At 34.9% G+C, this 18286-nt stretch overlaps 1 protein-coding gene across 1 annotated transcript; it reads left to right on the top strand.

Annotated features, from left to right (window-relative positions):
* Positions 1 to 1165: 1165 nt before the first annotated feature.
* Positions 1166 to 9182, top strand: LOC146910705 (ABC transporter G family member 39-like). The gene is made up of 20 exons (XM_085730573.1): positions 1166 to 1693; positions 2184 to 2304; positions 2375 to 2463; positions 2572 to 2656; positions 2826 to 3116; positions 3361 to 3451; positions 3551 to 4451; positions 4604 to 4764; positions 4903 to 5006; positions 5147 to 5312; positions 5403 to 5486; positions 5701 to 5834; positions 6076 to 6408; positions 6498 to 6788; positions 6879 to 6962; positions 7059 to 7192; positions 7286 to 7513; positions 7640 to 7811; positions 8106 to 8360; positions 8651 to 9182. Exons 1-20 carry the CDS (start codon positions 1317 to 1319, stop codon positions 8918 to 8920), a joined length of 4371 nt encoding a protein of 1456 aa, XP_085586699.1. The 5' UTR covers positions 1166 to 1316; the 3' UTR covers positions 8921 to 9182.
* The last annotated feature ends 9104 nt before the right edge of the window (positions 9183 to 18286 follow it).

Here is an 18286-nt window from a genome sequence, read left to right as displayed (position 1 = left end):
GTACAACTATTTTAATTTTCTTTCTCTATTGCTTTAGTTTTCGTGTCAATACATACATTTATTTATAAAAAAATAGTTGTCACATAAGTTATCAAACAAATAGATGTTCAAATAACACAACTCCTAAAATATACTCTCTCTCGGTTATGTTTAATTGGAATGGCACTCCTCTAGAAAATACTGAAAAAATGAAATAAAAATTCAACATTTATTAAATTGAATGTCTAGAAGTTATCTACATAAAAAATGTTGAAAGGTATCCCCATGAACTAAGCTCAATTGATATATATTGTATTTTATACGCATGGGTCGAGGTTTGAACCTCAGACACTCCACTTCTCTACAATTAAATTGTGTAAGCTCTAGTCAATAAGCTACTTGACAAAAAAAAAAAAAATTTGAGTAATGATATTTTGACATCCATTTGATGACAACTTTGTTGACAACTTTGTTTTTTTCACTTCTTATTGGTCAAAAACAATGGAGAGAGAAAAAGGAAGAGAGAGGATAACAACATCATGTGAGTATGAGAGAGAAAGTTGTCCAAAAGTTGTCAAAAAGTGGTTGTCAAAATATCATTTCTCAAAAAAATTTGTTGAAAGGAAGATTGAGAAAATTGTTAACCCTTTTTAACCCAAATTTGAAAGTTGTCAAATCAAGCCAGCTCAACATTAAAAAAATTATACTTCAACATTAATATTAGAGATATATGTTAGTCATATAATTACTAGTTAGTTACTTCCTATAAATAGGCTTAAGGTGTCACATTGTAACTAACTTTTCACTCATTTGTAATATTCCATTTCCATCAATACAAAGGGTTTGTTAGCTTTTCTCATCGATGCCATGTTTCCTAACGATTAATAATTTACTATACATTTTTTTAGCAATAATAATTTACCATACATGTATACTAAAAATATCCCTTCAAAAAAAAAATGTACACTATCATTATGAGCAAACCAAAAAAGATAATATCACTCACTTTTTAATTCCTAAGTTAATTGCTTTTCTAAGATGAATTTCTAGAAGCTAGATCTTCGTACTTGTCGGTAGTTAAGATTGAGAAAATCCATTTTAAACCTTTTTAACCCAAATTTCCAAGTAGTCAAAACCATATAGCAACACGTTCAGTTCAATGAAAGCAACAAACCCAAGGAACAACTAGCATTATATATATTTCCTCTCCATTACACGACATATGCTTCTCTAACTTACAAAATCATTTCAGAAAGAAAAATATATATATACACAGTAATATACTATATATAGTAAGAAGATATATATGTTATCTGTTTGAGAAACTATTTAGTAAAATGGCATCGGTATTGGCAGGTGATGAGGTGACAATATCAACAAGCAGTCGTCGGAGTTGGACCTCGACGAGTTTCCGGGACGTATGGACGGCAACAGCAGCGGCCATTCCGGACGTGTTTGAGCGTAGTGATCGACACACACAAGAGGATGATGAATATCACCTCACTTGGGCAGCCATTGAGCGGTTGCCAACTTTTGAGCGTATGAGAAAAGGTGTAGTGAAGCATGTTGGTGAAAATGGAAAAGTTGTGCATGATGAAGTTGATGTTGCTAAGCTTGGTTTACATGATAAGAAGATCTTGTTGGATAGTATCCTCAAGATTGTTGAAGAAGACAATGAGAAGTTTCTTAGGAAACTTAGAGATAGACAAGACAGGTTTGTCTCTTTATCTTTACTAGATTTGGATCTTCTTGCTGTAGCTATCTGACCGCAAGTTAGTTGTTGGATTTTATATCAAACAACCAACCAGTGGTTGGACGGACCATATATGTTGTGGTTCGTCAAACCACGGTTGGTTGTTGGTCAATGTCCAAGGGCTAATTACTTTTTGGATGGGCGAACAAAGAGAGAATCCAGGTCGATGATCTATTATCATATCAACGACATTCATGAACCATGATAATCATTGCTTGAAAAAGTTGAAATAACGACGTAAATTTAGAGACAGAAAAAAGACAAATGTATCTCTAATTTTGTTGTTAAGTGTTAGAGATGCCAAATTTCGTGGCCAATTTAATTTTTTTTTTTCCTGTTTCTAATATCCGTTGTTATATCAACTTTTTCTAGTAGTGATGATGATGATGATGATGTATTTGATTCGATTGTGTTTACATTTGTGACTGTAATGCAATACAAAATAATATAGGGTGGGGATTGAAATTCCAAAAATTGAAGTTCGTTATGAGAATTTATCTGTGGAAGGAGATGTGTATGTTGGTAGCAGAGCACTTCCTACTTTACTTAATGTTACCATCAACACTTTGGAGGTACTACTTATTTTTTCACCTTTGAGAGTATTATTAGTTTGATGATACTAATGCTTTGTTTGCATTGTAGAGTGTTCTTGGATTGTTTCGTCTTGCACCATCCAAGAAGAGAGAGATTCAGATTCTCAAACATGTTAGTGGAATTGTTAAACCATCAAGGTAGCTTGAGATAAACAACATTATATTTGTTTTATTTGGTGCATTCTTATATAATTTAATTCATGACACTGAAAATTATATTTGTTTTATTTGCTGTGGTAATTTCAGGATGACACTCCTTCTAGGTCCTCCAGGTTCTGGAAAAACAACATTGCTTCTAGCACTTGCAGGAAAACTTGATCGTGATTTACGGGTTTGTTCCCATTTTCATTTTTTTATTTTGTTTTTCTAAATCATTTTAACTAATTTAAGACTCTTTCACTTTTATTTTTTCTTTTAATAATGACCCTTTCATTGTTTTTTATTACTAACATGTAAATCTATTTGATCAAATAATGAGCTTTATTTTTTGATGTGATTAGGCTTCTGGGAAAATAACTTACTGCGGTCATGAGCTAAATGAATTCGTTGCTGCAAAAACTTGCGCCTATATTAGTCAGCATGACATTCACTACGGAGAAATTACAGTGAGAGAGACTTTGGATTTTTCATCACGATGTCTAGGTGTTGGCAGTAGATATGAAATGTTGACAGAACTCTCAAGAAGGGAGAGAGAAGCTGGAATTAAACCAGACCCTGAGATTGATGCTTTCATGAAGGCTATTGCATTATCAGGCCAAAAAACCAGTTTCGTAACTGATTATGTTCTCAAGGTTTGTGCCTCTGCCTCTATCTCCAGCATGTTTGTATGGAACTATAAGTTTATATACTGACTTAAGCACTTGTGAAAATGTTTGCGAATAACTTATGTCATGTCTATAAACTCTTTTCAGCTATTTTCGTAGCTTTTAAAAACAGTTCATATGATAAACACTTATGCTATTATCAGCCCTTAATTAAGTTGTTTATCCAAATTTATCCTATTTTGTTAAAAGTTGGAATTTATCATGTTAACAGATGCTTGGATTGGATATTTGTGCTGACATTATGGTTGGTGATGAAATGAGAAGGGGTATCTCCGGAGGACAAAAGAAAAGAGTAACAACAGGTTATAATCTTTTTTACTAGACCAGCACAAGCATTCTTTATGAACACTCTTTCAGTTCTATCAATTTGTACTAATTGCTTTTGTTGTAACTGAGTGTAGGGGAAATGCTAGTAGGACCAGCACAAGCACTCTTTATGGATGAAATATCAACAGGATTGGATAGTTCAACCACTTTTCAAATATGCAAGTTTATGAGACAAGTGGTTCATATACTGGATGCAACCGTCATCGTTTCGCTTTTACAGCCAGCACCAGAGACATTTGAACTCTTTGACGACATTATTCTTCTTTCAGAAGGTCAAATAGTATATCAAGGTCCGCGTGAAAATGTGCTAGAGTTCTTCAAATACACAGGCTTTAGGTGTCCAGAGAGAAAAGGTGTTGCTGATTTCTTACAGGAAGTAACATCCAAAAAAGATCAACAACAATACTGGTTTAAAAGAGATGAACCTTATAGATATGTTTCAGTTCCTGAATTTGTTGATTTCTTTCATTCATTTCATATTGGAGAGGAAATTGCGGCAGAGCTTAAGGTTCCTTATAATAAGAGTCAAACTCACCCAGCAGCATTAGTCAAAGAAAAATATGGTATTTCAAAATGGGAACTATTTAAGGCATGCTTTTCAAAAGAATGGCTTCTTATGAAGAGGAATGCTTTTGTTTATGTGTTCAAAACAACACAGATAGCAATCATGTCTATTATAACTTTTACTGTGTTCTTTAGAACAAAGATGCCGGTTGGTACTGTTCAAGATGGACAAAAATTCTACGGTGCATTATTCTTCACACTGATAAATGTGATGTTTAATGGGTTGGCAGAAGTATTCATGACAGTTGCTAGGCTTCCTGTGTTCCACAAACAGAGGGATTTCTTGTTTTACCCTGCATGGGCATTTGGATTACCTATATGGATTCTTAGGATCCCGATCTCCTTTTTGGAATCATTGATATGGATTGTCCTTACATATTTTACAGTTGGGTTTGCTCCTTCTGCTAGCAGGTAATATGAGTTTACTTTTTTCAACTATATACATTCAACCCATTTATTTTTTCAAATTATTACCGGTTTGCTGTCTGTGTTAGTGCATTCGTGTGTTTTGGCATCAACAAGTTTTAAAAAGTAGAATGATAATTTCTTGTCTATTTGATCAGATTTTTCCGACAATTCTTGGCATTATTCGGCATTCATCAGATGGCTCTTTCTTTATTTCGATTCGTCGCTGCAGTTGGTAGAACACTAGTTGTTGCAAATTCATTGGGTACCTTGACCTTGCTAGTGATATTTGTGCTAGGAGGTTTCATTGTTGCTAAAGGTAAATAATTGAACACTAATTGATCACTTCATGTAGAACATTCAACACACTGCACACTAACAACTTGTGCTAACCAAGTGGTGCGTTCAATAGTTCGAACTAATACTAATTGCAACATATTTTCTTTTGTTCTTCCAGACGACATTAGGCCATGGATGATATGGGGCTATTATATATCTCCTATAATGTATGGCCAGAATGCCATAACAATTAATGAATTCTTAGACAAAAGATGGAGTACAGTAAGAATTTTATTTCGCCATTCTTGTTTGTCACTGCCTTAATGTACTTACAAACAGCAAAGACATTTGTGTCTAATGTTAGTTAAATAGTCACTTCTATTAATGATATATGAACTATCCCTTTTTTTAATCTTTTTCAGCCAAATACAGACACAAGAATTGATGCACCGACAGTTGGAAAAGTACTTCTCAAAGCCAGAGGCTTGTATACAGAAGAATATTGGTATTGGATCTGCATTGGAGCCTTGATTGGGTTTTCTCTTCTCTTCAACCTTCTCTTCCTTCTTGCATTAACTTATTTGAACCGTAAGTTATATTTTTTTTATATTCTTTGTCTGTAATTGAATAATTTTTTCACGGTTGCTAAACACTTTTAATCTTAAATCAAAATTTCAGCATTAGCTGATTCGAAAGCAGTCACTGTGGATGAAGATGACAAGAAGAATGGAAATCCATCCTCTAGACACCATCCCCTTGAAGGTTTGCATCTATACTAATATTTTTACCCCTTATTTCTCGGTGATTCTAAGTGTATCTCTATGTTATTTATAGAAATGTGTGTTACTAATTAGCAGCTTCAACTTTGATTCATAAACATGTTTTAGTTTAGTTGCAATAATTAAAGATAGATATGAGTGTTCCAAAACTTTAAATACAAGTCATTTTTCTTCATTTTGCGGCAATATTTTAACAGGTACCAACATGGAAGTGAGAAACTCTTCAGAAATAATGAGTTCATCGAACCAACCGAGAAGAGGAATGGTGCTACCGTTTCAACCTCTTTCAATGGCATTCAATCATATTAGCTACTACGTAGACATGCCAGACGTAAGTTACTCAATTATAAGTGCATTTTTCTATGCTTTTGTACTATGTAACACCAATCATGTATACTTCCATTTTGAACTCATTAGGAGCTTAGCATTTGTGAGTGTATAATATAAATGAAGTTTTCTTGTATTTCACTTGGATCATGTAAATATGTTCTTTATAATTTATGTTTCCATCAAAATTATTGGATTTTTCATTGAATATATGATCTTTTCTTATATGAATTTTATCGTATCAGGAAATGAAGAGTCAAGGAATAATTAAGGATAAACTTCAATTACTACAAGATGTTAGTGGTTCTTTTAGACCAGGAATTTTAACAGCACTTGTAGGTGTTAGTGGCGCTGGAAAGACAACCCTCATGGATGTATTAGCTGGAAGAAAAACAGCTGGATACATTGAAGGAAATATCAGCATATCTGGTTACCCAAAGAACCAAGCAACATTCGCTCGAATAAGCGGTTACTGCGAACAGAATGACATTCATTCTCCACATGTCACCGTCTATGAATCACTATTGTTTTCAGCCTGGCTTCGTCTTCCTTCGGATGTTAAGGCAGAAACTAGAAAGGTTTGTTGGTACAGGCTGTCATCTTAAGCCTGATACAATTATTTTTTAATACAATTTTGATTTAGTTTTCTACTTATATTGTAATGTAGATGTTTGTTGAAGAAGTTATGGAGTTGGTAGAGCTGAAACCACTTAGAGATGCTCTTGTGGGCCTTCCAGGTGTGGATGGTCTATCAACAGAACAAAGGAAGAGGCTTACTATCGCTGTTGAGCTTGTTGCCAACCCTTCAATCATCTTCATGGATGAACCAACATCAGGCCTCGATGCTAGAGCCGCTGCTATCGTTATGCGAACCGTGAGAAATACAGTAGATACAGGGAGAACTGTTGTTTGCACAATTCATCAACCAAGTATAGACATTTTTGAAGCTTTTGATGAGGCAAGTCTAGAGTTCAAAGTTTCTCTGCTATTTCTTTACCTGGTTGTTTATTATTGTGCAGCTTGAACTTTTATTTATTTGTTACCACAGCTATTGTTGATGAAAAGAGGAGGACAAGTTATCTACGCTGGACCTCTCGGCCGCCACTCGCATAAGCTTGTAGAATATTTTGAAGTGAGCATTGAAAATTTTGAAGTTCTTGCATGTCTACCGTCTTTGAAGTCTTTATTATAGATCTAAATAACTTCATCTAATGTATCCAAACTTCAGGCTATCTCAGGGGTCCAAAAAATCAAGGATGGTTATAATCCGGCCACATGGATGCTTGAGGTCAGCTCTGCTTCGATTGAGGCTCAACTAGAAGTAGATTTTGCAGAGATTTATAAAACCTCTACTCTTTACCAGTAAGCTATTTTATGTTGTAACTATGTTTTCTTAAGTTACAAGGAACAAAAATTCTAGCTTTATAGCCCCTGTTCTCTTTGTACTTTCTTTAGGAGGAACCAAGAACTTATAAACGAGCTCAATACTCCTGCACCAGATTCGAATGACTTGTACTTCCCAACCAAATATTCTCAATCATTTTTTGTTCAATGCAAAGCTAACTTTTGGAAACAACATTTGTCCTATTGGAGACATTCTCAATATAATGCCGTCCGATTCTTGATGACCATAATCATAGGAGTATTGTTTGGTCTAATATTTTGGAAGCAGGCCAAAAAGACGTAAGTCTTAAAAATGCATATTTACTCAATTTTTTCCTTATTAATGGTGTTTGGTATCCCAACAAGTCATATTGCACTGCTCTAATATTCAGTTTTAACTTGTGCTTAACAAAAATTATTTGGCAGCAAAACACAACAAGATTTACTGAATCTTTTGGGAGCCATGTACTCTACTGTGTTTTTTCTTGGCACTACGAATTCTATGACCGTGCAACCAGTTGTTTCGATTGCAAGAACGATCTTCTATCGGGAAAGAGCAGCAGGAATGTATTCTGCATTACCTTATGCATTTGGTCAGGTATAAAAAGAAAGGAAATTCCATCGACTTTTTTTTATGTATTAAGCAAAAAAAAGTCTATATGGTTTGAGAAAGTATTTTCATATTGTTTTTTTTTTTTACTTTTAATCAAAAATGGCACTCGGTTTTCACTCCATTTCATGTTTTAAAGATTTGTACAGGGAAAGTTCCTGTACTAATCCTTAAAAGCAGGAAATGAAAAAAAAAATGTTTTCTCAAACTTAACAGTGCCTAAAGAATTCCTTTTAATTTTATTATTGAATATAAACTAAAAGCAATTTATTGATAATGCAGATGGCAGTTGAGACAATTTATAATGCAATCCAAACAACCATTTACGCACTAATCCTTTACTCCATGATTGGGTTTGAATGGAAGGCAGCAAACTTCGTATGGTTCTTCTACTATATACTAATGAGTTTTATCTACTTCACATTTTATGGAATGATGGTTGTTTCACTAACACCAGACGATGTTGTTGCTGGCATTTGCATGTTCTTCTTTTTGAGCTTTTGGAACTTGTTCTCTGGCTTTGTCATTCCTAGGATGGTACGTGATTACCCTTTTGATGTTTAATTTATATTTTCCTTATGGAAATGATTGTTTTTATTTTTTGATAGGCGTAAATTCTTTTTCAATCTCAAATTCAACGGCGTGAAAAATTTTGAGGGCTATACTTTTTTTATTTCAAAATAGACGAATTAAAATCATGAACTGCTGAAAATAGTTTGACTAAAAGTGCATTTAAATCTTTTTAATATTGAAACATACACATATTTCATTTTTCTACTAATATTGAAACATACATGTCTTTCATTTTTCTACTGTATGATATACAGCAAATTCCTATATGGTGGAGATGGTACTATTGGGCTTCTCCTGTTGCATGGACACTATATGGTCTTATAACCTCGCAGCTAGGTGACAAAAGTACAGAAATAGTGATACCAGGAGCTGGAAGCATGGAACTGAAGGAATTCTTGAAACAAAATTGGGGTTATGATCATGATTTCCTTCCACAAGTTGCTGTTGCTCATTTAGGTTGTGTTCTCCTCTTTGCATTTGTGTTCGCGTTTGGCATCAAATACTTCAACTTCCAGAAAAGATAGTATATGAACAAGACTATATATATCATCTGAAGAATAACTACATGTATTATATTTTTTATTGGCATAGGGATTCACTTATTCAATACATAAAGCTTCAGGAATCACCTCTTTTAGCAAATAGATGAATAAGTAGTAATATGTTTCATGTGAAAACACAAACACTATTGTTTTGATGCTATACTTATTTAACAGTTAAATATGTGTGCTCATTTATCTTCTGAATAGAACAACAAATATTAATTTGATATAATTAATTCTAAAATCATCTCAATTGTTTATAATTTATACTACTCCCTTCATGATATTTTGGGGTTCTATTTTTGTAGTTTTCATATTTATAATGAAGCGTTAATGATAGTTTACATAATACTATAGTTCAATTCTTTCTAGGCACATAGAAGGAAAGGAAGTGATTTGAGGTGACTAAGAGCAAGAGTAAATTCATGACTTCTACATCAAGTTTTTCTGTATGGACATTGGTTTTATGTGTGGACCGACCGATTTAGGCCACTTTATGAGTAAACACAACCATAGAGATTTAATCTTGCATTTGTATGGTGATCTGTTTTAAATGTCAAGAAGTTGACATCGCACTTAACACCACCATATAATAACATACAGCTTATATTAGATGAGAATGGTGTTTTTGTCCTTCCGAAATCGGATTAGTTTGCACCAAAATATGAGGTGCATAGTGGTGAAGTCCTCGATTTCTATCATTGCTAGCTTAATTGGGTTGATGAGCTTGACTCAGTTTCTGCTGGATAGCTTCCTCTCTAGTCGGAAGCACTTGACAGTGTTTGGTTTTATCTATAACAATATATAAAGCGGACATTTTTGGGCTGAATGTTTTATTCCAATTTTTTTTTAGATAGAGGAAATGACAATAGTCATTGAAAATCTATACACACAAGTGGATGGAGTAAATCAGGAAGCTAGGAACAAAGAAAAAGAAGGCACCTCATCTTAAATTAAAAAAGGAAAACAAAGAGAAAAACAAAAAATGAGGGGTGTTAGGGATCGTTTGTTGGGGTGTTGAAAAAAATGAGAATTGTTGATGAATATGAAGATTATTAGCCATAATGTACGAGGTTTAGGGGGTGCAGCAAAAAAGAAGGATGTGTCCCAATTGTTTAGGAAGAATAATTCAGGCATGCTTTATGTGCAAGAAACAAAAATAGCAGAGATGGACAAAAAAACAATGTGTAGGCTTATGGGTAGAAAAACATTTTATATGTTTAAAAGGTAAATGTGAGCAAAGACATTCTAGTATCAATAGTGAATGTATATGTTCCTTGTGATGTGGGGAGGAAGAGATTGCTGTGGATGAAGTTGTCATACTTGTTTTCAACAAGACCATGGATTATGTGGTGTGTGTGCTTCGGGATTTTAACTCAATTTAAAATGAAGTATACAGGATGGGAGTGGGCGAGTTTACCAGAAGGAAACAGATGATTGAATTTGATTCTTTCATTTCAAATTCAGAATTGGTCGACCTACCTTTGATAGGCAGGAGGTTCACTTGATCGAAATTAGATTGTTGCTCATCTTACTATGTGAGGTCATAGCGACCGAAACTTTTTACAATGCTCAAGTGTTACAGTGACATGGAGAGATACCATAAATTTGTAAAAAGAAAAGTGGAAAAGCTTTAAAATACAAGGACAGGGGCCTGTGTACTTACTTCTTTTTTTTTTAAGCTAATCAAGTGCCATCTAATCGGCACAAGAATCATAGTGAAAATTGGACGGGGGAGATTGAGGAATTGATGAAGACAGTCATGACTTTCGAATTAAAGGGAGAAAACATATCACTTTCTGATGATGAGATTAAGTTCAAGAGAGAGACAACATCAAAATTGTTCAAACCTCTCCAAACTAAATTGTAGCATCTAATGGCAAAAATCACAGATTAGGTGGCTTAGAGAAGGAGATGTCAATTCTAAGTTATTTCATCGATGTATGCATAATAGCAGAAGAGTGAATGAAATAGCTTGCATTGAAGAAAATAATTGAAACTTTTCATAGCCTGAAGTGATAAAAATGAAGAGTTAAATCACTTTAAATCAAGGTTCATGGAAGTTATTATGAATGTGCCTAAATGGAGTTTTCTAATTTTAATAGAAATGGGGAGGATGATAATGCAGAGCTTGTTGCAGAATTCTTAGAGGAACTTGTAAGAAGAGTTGTTTGAGATTATGAGAGCTCAGAGAGTCCAGGACCGTTGGATGTTAACTTTGGCTTCATTATGAAATTTTGAGAGTTTTTTGGTTACAAGGCAAAGAGAAAGAAAAAATAATTTTGAGAGTTGATAAAAGGTGATTTTCATAGATTTTTTGCAGAATTTCATACCAATGGTCGGTTAGTCCGTGGATCGAATAGTGCTTTTATATTCCTAACATTTATGTGTGATATTCTAGTACAATTAAATGAATTCCAGATAAACTCGTTGATTGGCTGCATGTATAAAGTTGTTTATAAAATACATGCAAATAGATTGAAGGCGGTAATTGAAAGGAGAAAACTTACAATACCAATTGTCCTATTGATATTGTTCTTTAGTCATATATATTTATTTATTTTTAGGCGATCTTTAGTCATATTGTGACACCTGATTAATTTTATTCAAAACAAAAGTTAAGTTATTTACATCGTCAATTCTTTCTTTACTATGAAGCACGGACACCTCTGGGAATAGGCGTGTCACGGTGTCCGACACTCCTATGAATTTTTAAGAAGTGTAGCATTCCGTTTAAAGTTGAATTACTCTGATTTTTAATTATGAAATTTTTACGTTGGGAAAACGGGGTGTTACAATTGGTATCAGAGCAGGTCGGTCCGTCCGGCCAAGTAGATGAGTCGTTGTGTCGTGTTGTCATGTTTTCTAGTTAGTAGTTTTGTTTTTATGTGATCATGTTTAACTGACTAACTTGATGTGGTTTTTGTGTTTTGTTTGAAGAAGTAATGACTAAATTTATTTTCTATTGTGCTTGAATTTCGAGGACGAAATTCTTTTAAGTTGGGGAAATCTGTAACGCCCTCCTTTTTATTTAATTATTTTTATTATGTTAGAGTCTATTTATGTGGTTTATTTATTTATATGAGGTGTTAGTATTTTATTATGTGACATTATTCTATTATTTATTAGAATATGAGAATTATTAGAGTAAGTAGATTTGGAGGTAGTTTTGAGATTAGATGTCTTTTTATGATTTAGTCGATTTATTTTGATGAGTGATATTTTGTTATGTTATATGTTGGTATTTACTAGAATAATATATATTTGTTATTTGTTAGAGATATATTTGTTATTTGGTGTATAAATATATTTGTTATTTGTTAGAGATATATTTGTTATTTGGTGTATAATTATATTTGTTATTTGTTAGAGATTTATTTGTTATTTGGTGTAGAAATATATTTGTTATTTGTTAGAAATATATTTGTTATTTGGTGTAGAAATATATTTGTTATTTGTGAGAGATATATTTAATTTAGAAATAAATAAGATTATGAGGATTATTAGTGTGAGTGGAATTGGGGGTTAGAATAGAAAGAAGAATAAGTTGTTGGGCCTAAATAGATTTGGGAAAAATATTTTAGTATTATAAATAGAGAAGCTTATGTTAGAAAGAGTTTACCTTAAAACGCTTTTTGGAAAGAAGAGAAGAGAAGAGAGAAGTCAAGAGAAGAGGAGAAGACCTTAGGAAAGAAGAACGCTGCTGCTGATTCAAGAATTAATCTAAGGTGAGGGTGAGACTATCTTACATTAATATTAAGTTGTTAATGTTGGAACAAAATGTGTTTAACAATAAACCTTAAAGAGTTTTGATGATAACAAGGTATTAAAAATTGTAAATTGGATTAGCTAATATTTGTTCAAGTGTACAGGACCATAATTATAAAGTTACATCATCATTGGTTCTGAATGAGCAAATAAAGAGCTATGGAAACAACAAAAATTTGAAGCTTGGACGCTCCTGAAGGCAACTTGCTCCTGAAGAAAAAGCGCTCATGAAGTCAAGCTGCTCCTGAAGAAATAGCGCTCCTGAAGAATAGTGCTCCTGAAGACAAGAGGTCCAGAAGTCACATCATCAGAAGCTGCATCATCAGAAGCTGCATCATCAGAAGCTGCCTCATCAGAAGCCATTTCACCAGAAGCTGAATATCAACTGGATTTGCAAAGAATCAAGAATTGAAGAATCATCAATGCAAAAGCTGTCTATTGGATTCGAAAACACAAACAAAGGATTAGTGGAGCTTGCAACGGTCATTTCAAAGGTGTTTGAAGGTGTGTGTTTGCAATTTGGACGAAAGCGTTGACATTGTACTTTGTACGAATTGTACAACCACGTTCTCCACTACTCTGTTTTGTGTCTGCACTTCAAGACAAGAAAACAGCTCCAGAATACGGTCTCGCCTGCATAGATGTTCCTTTGGATAAGGAATGGATTTCAAATTTGTTCTTCATAGGACAACAACCAAATCAGGCAAAAGATCATTGGTGAAAGATCAAGCTTCAACAACGACTCTTTGGTGTGCTGGCAATTTCACAACGTCTCTTTCACACCTCTATATAAAGGAGTGAAGACCTAGAGAATTGGTAATGCAAGAACGCTGAACGAAAGACTCACAAGATTTTCACAAGTACCAAACCTCTGCTGAAATTGTTCTGCATTCACTTAGAATTTCTGTGTCTCAAAGTCATATCTTAGAAATTCTTAAGTCCATTGAGTCTGTATCTGATTTGTATTGTGAGCACCTCTGATTGTATATCAAGTGTTCAACCTTAAACAATTTTCTGTGTAATTTTGTTTAGTTAGGAAGTCTCTTGCAGTTGTGCTTGAGCAGGAAGTCTCTTGATTGTGTTCTTGAGCAAAGGAAGTCTCTTGCTTGTGTGCTTGAGCATTGGAAGTCTCTTGCTTGTGTGCTTGAGCATTTGTAATCAGATATTACTCATAGTGAAATCTCCTTGGAAGTGCAAGGGGGACTGGACTACTTCCGGATTGTGGAAGGAACCAGTATAATTGCTTTGTGTCGTTCTTCTTCTCTCTCTCTGTTTTATTCCGCTGCATTTAGATTCTGATCATCACTTCAGAAGCTGTCTCACTTAGCTTCTGATCAGTGTATTCAGTTATTTAGAGAAACGAAGAATTTTTCAAAACACAATTCAACCCCCCTTCTTGTGTTTTTCTCACCTTCAATTGGTATCTAGAGCCTTGGTCTGTTGTGTATCACTTAACCGTGCAACAGTCAAAGATCTGAGAAAAACATGACTACTCCTCCTCCTGATGGTGATACTAGCTATAAAAATGTCTCACATGATTATAGTGATAGTAAGAAAACCAGTGTTGGAAAAGTTCCAAAGTTCAATGGAGATGCTGAAGAGTTCTCTTGGTGGAAGACCAATTTTTACAGTTACATCATGAGCCTAGATGAAGAATTGTGGGATATTCTGGAAGACGGCGTTGGTGGTTTAGTCCTTGATGAAGAAGGAGCTGCTGTGGATAGAAAGAAACATACTCCAGAACTGAGGAAACTTTACAAGAAGCATCATATTATCAGAGGAGCTCTTGTCACTGCCATACCCAAAGCAGAATACATGAAGATGAGTGACAAATCCACTGCTAAAGCTATGTTTGCTTCTCTCTGTTCAAATTATGAAGGGAGCAAGAAGGTCAAAGAAGCAAAGGCTCTCCTGCTTGTACATCAGTATGAGTTATTCAAAATGAAAGATGATGAAACTATTGAGGAGATGTACTCAAGGTTTCAAACCTTAGTTTCTGGTCTACAGATTCTAAAGAAGAGCTATGTTGCTTCTGATCATGTAAGCAAGATTCTCAGAAGCTTACCTGCCAGATGGAGACCGAAGGTGACTGCCATTGAGGAAGCTAAAGATTTAAACACTTTAAGTGTCGAAGATCTTGTTAGTTCTCTCAAAGTTCATGAGTTAAGTCTTAATGAACATGAGTCTACTAAGAAGAGTAAATCAATAGCTCTTCCATCCAAAGGCAAGTCATCAAAAGCTCTCAAAGTGGTTGAATCTGAAGAGGAAGAACAGTCAAGTTCAGATTCTGAACCAGATGCTGCAGAAATGGCCATGCTCTCAAACAGACTTCAATATCTGGCCAAGAAGAACAGAAAGTTTCTCTCCAGAAGGGGTAACTCCAGAAGCTCAAGGAAAGAAGATCAGAAGGGATGCTTCAACTGTAAGAAGCCAGGTCACTTCATTGCTGAATGCCCTGATCTTCAAAGAGAAAAGTCAAAGGACAAGTCAAAGAGGTCTACATTCAAACCAAGCAAATTCAAGAAGCAGATTAAGCAGAGTTTAATGGCAACCTGGGATGATTTGGGTAGTGAATCTGGATCTGATAAAGAGGAAGCTGATGAAGATGCAAAGGTAGCTGTTGGGTTGGTAGCAACAGCAACTTCAGAAGCTGGATCAGATTCAGACTCAGAAGATGAAAATGAGGTATATTCCAAAATTCCCAGAGATGAACTTGTTGAGTCACTTAAAGAACTTCTTACACATTTTGAAGTAAGAACCAATGAGTTGAAGGATTTAAAAGAAAAATATGCTGATTTGGTACAACAGCAAAAATCAACTTTATTGGATCTGAAAGCTTCTGAACAAGGACTTAGGGGCTTTGACTTCATGTGTAAAACATATGAAGATCAGCTCAGGTTCTTATGTCAGAAGCTACAAGAAAAGTGTAATGAAAAACCTTTAAGTAACCATGAAATTGCTCTTGAAGATTTTATTATATCTGGCATTGACAGAAGCAGAGTGGCTTCTATGATTTATAGCATTTACAAGAACAATGGCAGAGGAATTGGTTTTCCAGAAGTGAAACTGGAGAAAACCAATCTAAAGTCTTGTTGTGAATGCATCAAGGAAGGTCTGAAAACATTCTTTGTACCAGAAGGGGCTGAGTTGGAAACTGTTGTTCAATCAGAACCTGAAGCTTCTAGTTCTAAGGCTAAGATTACTTCAAAGCCAAAGAACTCTAAGTCAAAGGCTATGATCAAATCTGATTCCAAAACTTCAAAGGTTAGGATCCTGAAAAGATCAGAACCTATTCCTCAGAGTCTGGTGAAACCAAAATCTGGGGTTCTGAAGTCTAAGTTTCAGAAGAAGACAGTTACTGCTTCTGAAGTACCAAAACCTAAGGTGATGGTTAATCAGAAGCAACCCAACTCACAGCACAAGGTACAAGAAGTGAAGAGTAAAGCCTTAAGTACTAACCTTCCAGGACCCATAGAACAATGGGTACCTAAATCTAAAAATGTCAATGATGCAGGTATGTCTAAGAGCAGTGCCAAAGCAAAGATCATGGTACCTAGACAGTGGTTGCTCAAGACACATGACAGGAGACAAGTCCATGTTCCTCAGCCTAACAATGAAAGAGGGAGGAAATGTGAAATTTGGAGGCAACCAGTCAGGCAGGATCATAGGTACAGGAACTATTGGTAATTCCTCTACCTCAATTAATAATGTATGGTTGGTAGATGGTCTTGAACATAACCTTTTGAGCATAAGTCAATTTTGTGATAATGGTTATGATGTGCTTTTTGAAAAACCCAACTGTACAGTAATCAACAAGAAAGACAAATCCATTGTGTTCAAGGGAAAGAGAGTTGACAATGTCTATAAAATCAATTTTTCTGAACTGGCTGATCAGAAGGTGATTTGCCTACTATCAGTGAATGATAAGAAATGGATGTGGCACAGAAGGTTGGGACATGCTAACTGGAGGTTAATCTCTAAGCTTAGTAAGTTACAACTTGTGAAAGGGCTACCAGACATTGACTATCATTCAGATGCACTTTGTGGTGCATGTCAGAGAGGGAAAATTGTGAAATCATCTTTTAAAACCAAAGACATTGTCTCAACCTCAAGACCTTTAGAATTACTCCATATTGATTTATTTGGACCAGTGAGTACTGCATCCTTATATGGAAGTAGATATGGATTAGTCATTGTTGATGATTACAGCAGATGGACTTGGGTGAAATTCATAAAGAGTAAAGATGTTGCGTGTGATGTATTCAGTAGCTTCTGCACTCAAATTCAATCTGAAAAAGAATCAAAAATTTTGAAAGTCAGAAGTGATCATGGTGGAGAATTTGAAAATGAGCCATTTGAAGCTTTTTTGTGAAAAACATGGAATTTTCCATGAATTCTCTTCTCCTAGAACACCACAACAAAATGGAGTTGTAGAGAGAAAGAATAGAACTTTACAAGAAATGGCCAGAACCATGATTCATGAAAACAATTTACCAAAACATTTTTGGGCAGAAGCAGTGAATACAGCATGCTATGTTCAAAACAGGATCTATATTAGACCTATTTTGGAGAAAACGGCATATGAACTCTTTAAAGGAAGAAAACCCAATATCTCTTACTTTCATCAATTTGGATGTACTTGTTACATTCTGAACAACAAGCTCTACCTAAAGAAATTTGATGCCAAGGCCCAAAGAGGAATCTTTTTAGGTTACTCTGAAAGGTCAAAGGCATACAGAGTGTATAATTCAGAAACACTCTGTGTTGAAGAATCTATGCACGTTAAATTTGATGACAAGGAGCTTGAAGATAAAACTTCAAAGCAGGGTGAAAGTTTTGCAGAGATACAGGTTCCTGAAGCTACTCCAGAACCTGATCAGATAGCTGAGTCTGAAGATAGTCCAGAAGCTGAACCCACATCAGAAGCGCAAGATGAAACTGCTTCTGATGAAGCACAAGATGGCTCACATCAAGAAGATCCTCCCAGAAACACATTCAAACACAAGTCTTCACATCCTGAGGAGCTAATCATTGGAAATAAAGATAGTCCAAGAAGAACAAGATCACATTTCAGACAAGAAGAGTCAATGATTGGACTAATCTCAATGATTGAACCTACAACAGTTGATGAAGCACTTTCAGATGATGGATGGATCCTAGCTATGCAAGAAGAGTTGAATCAATTTCAAAGAAATGATGTGTGGGATCTGGTACCCAAACCTCAGCACAAGAACATTATTGGAACAAAATGGGTATTCAGAAACAAGCTGAATGAGCAAGGTGAAGTAACAAGAAACAAAGCCAGACTTGTTGCACAAGGGTATAGTCAACAAGAAGGCATTGATTACACTGAAACGTTTGCTCCAGTTGCAAGATTGGAAGCAATCAGGTTACTTCTTTCCTATGCAGTTAATCATGGCATAATATTATATCAGATGGATGTCAAGAGTGCATTTCTCAATGGTGTCATAGAAGAAGAAGTGTATGTTAAGCAACCTCCTGGATTTGAGGATATTAAATATCCTGACCATGTTTTTAAACTGAAGAAATCACTATATGGCTTGAAACAAGCTCCCAGAG

Source organism: Medicago sativa, chromosome 7 (assembly GCF_051527215.1).
Source record: "Medicago sativa cultivar Bolivia chromosome 7, Bolivia_mono, whole genome shotgun sequence".
NCBI lineage: Eukaryota > Viridiplantae > Streptophyta > Magnoliopsida > Fabales > Fabaceae > Medicago > Medicago sativa.
This window is presented reverse-complemented; position numbering and strand designations above follow the sequence as displayed.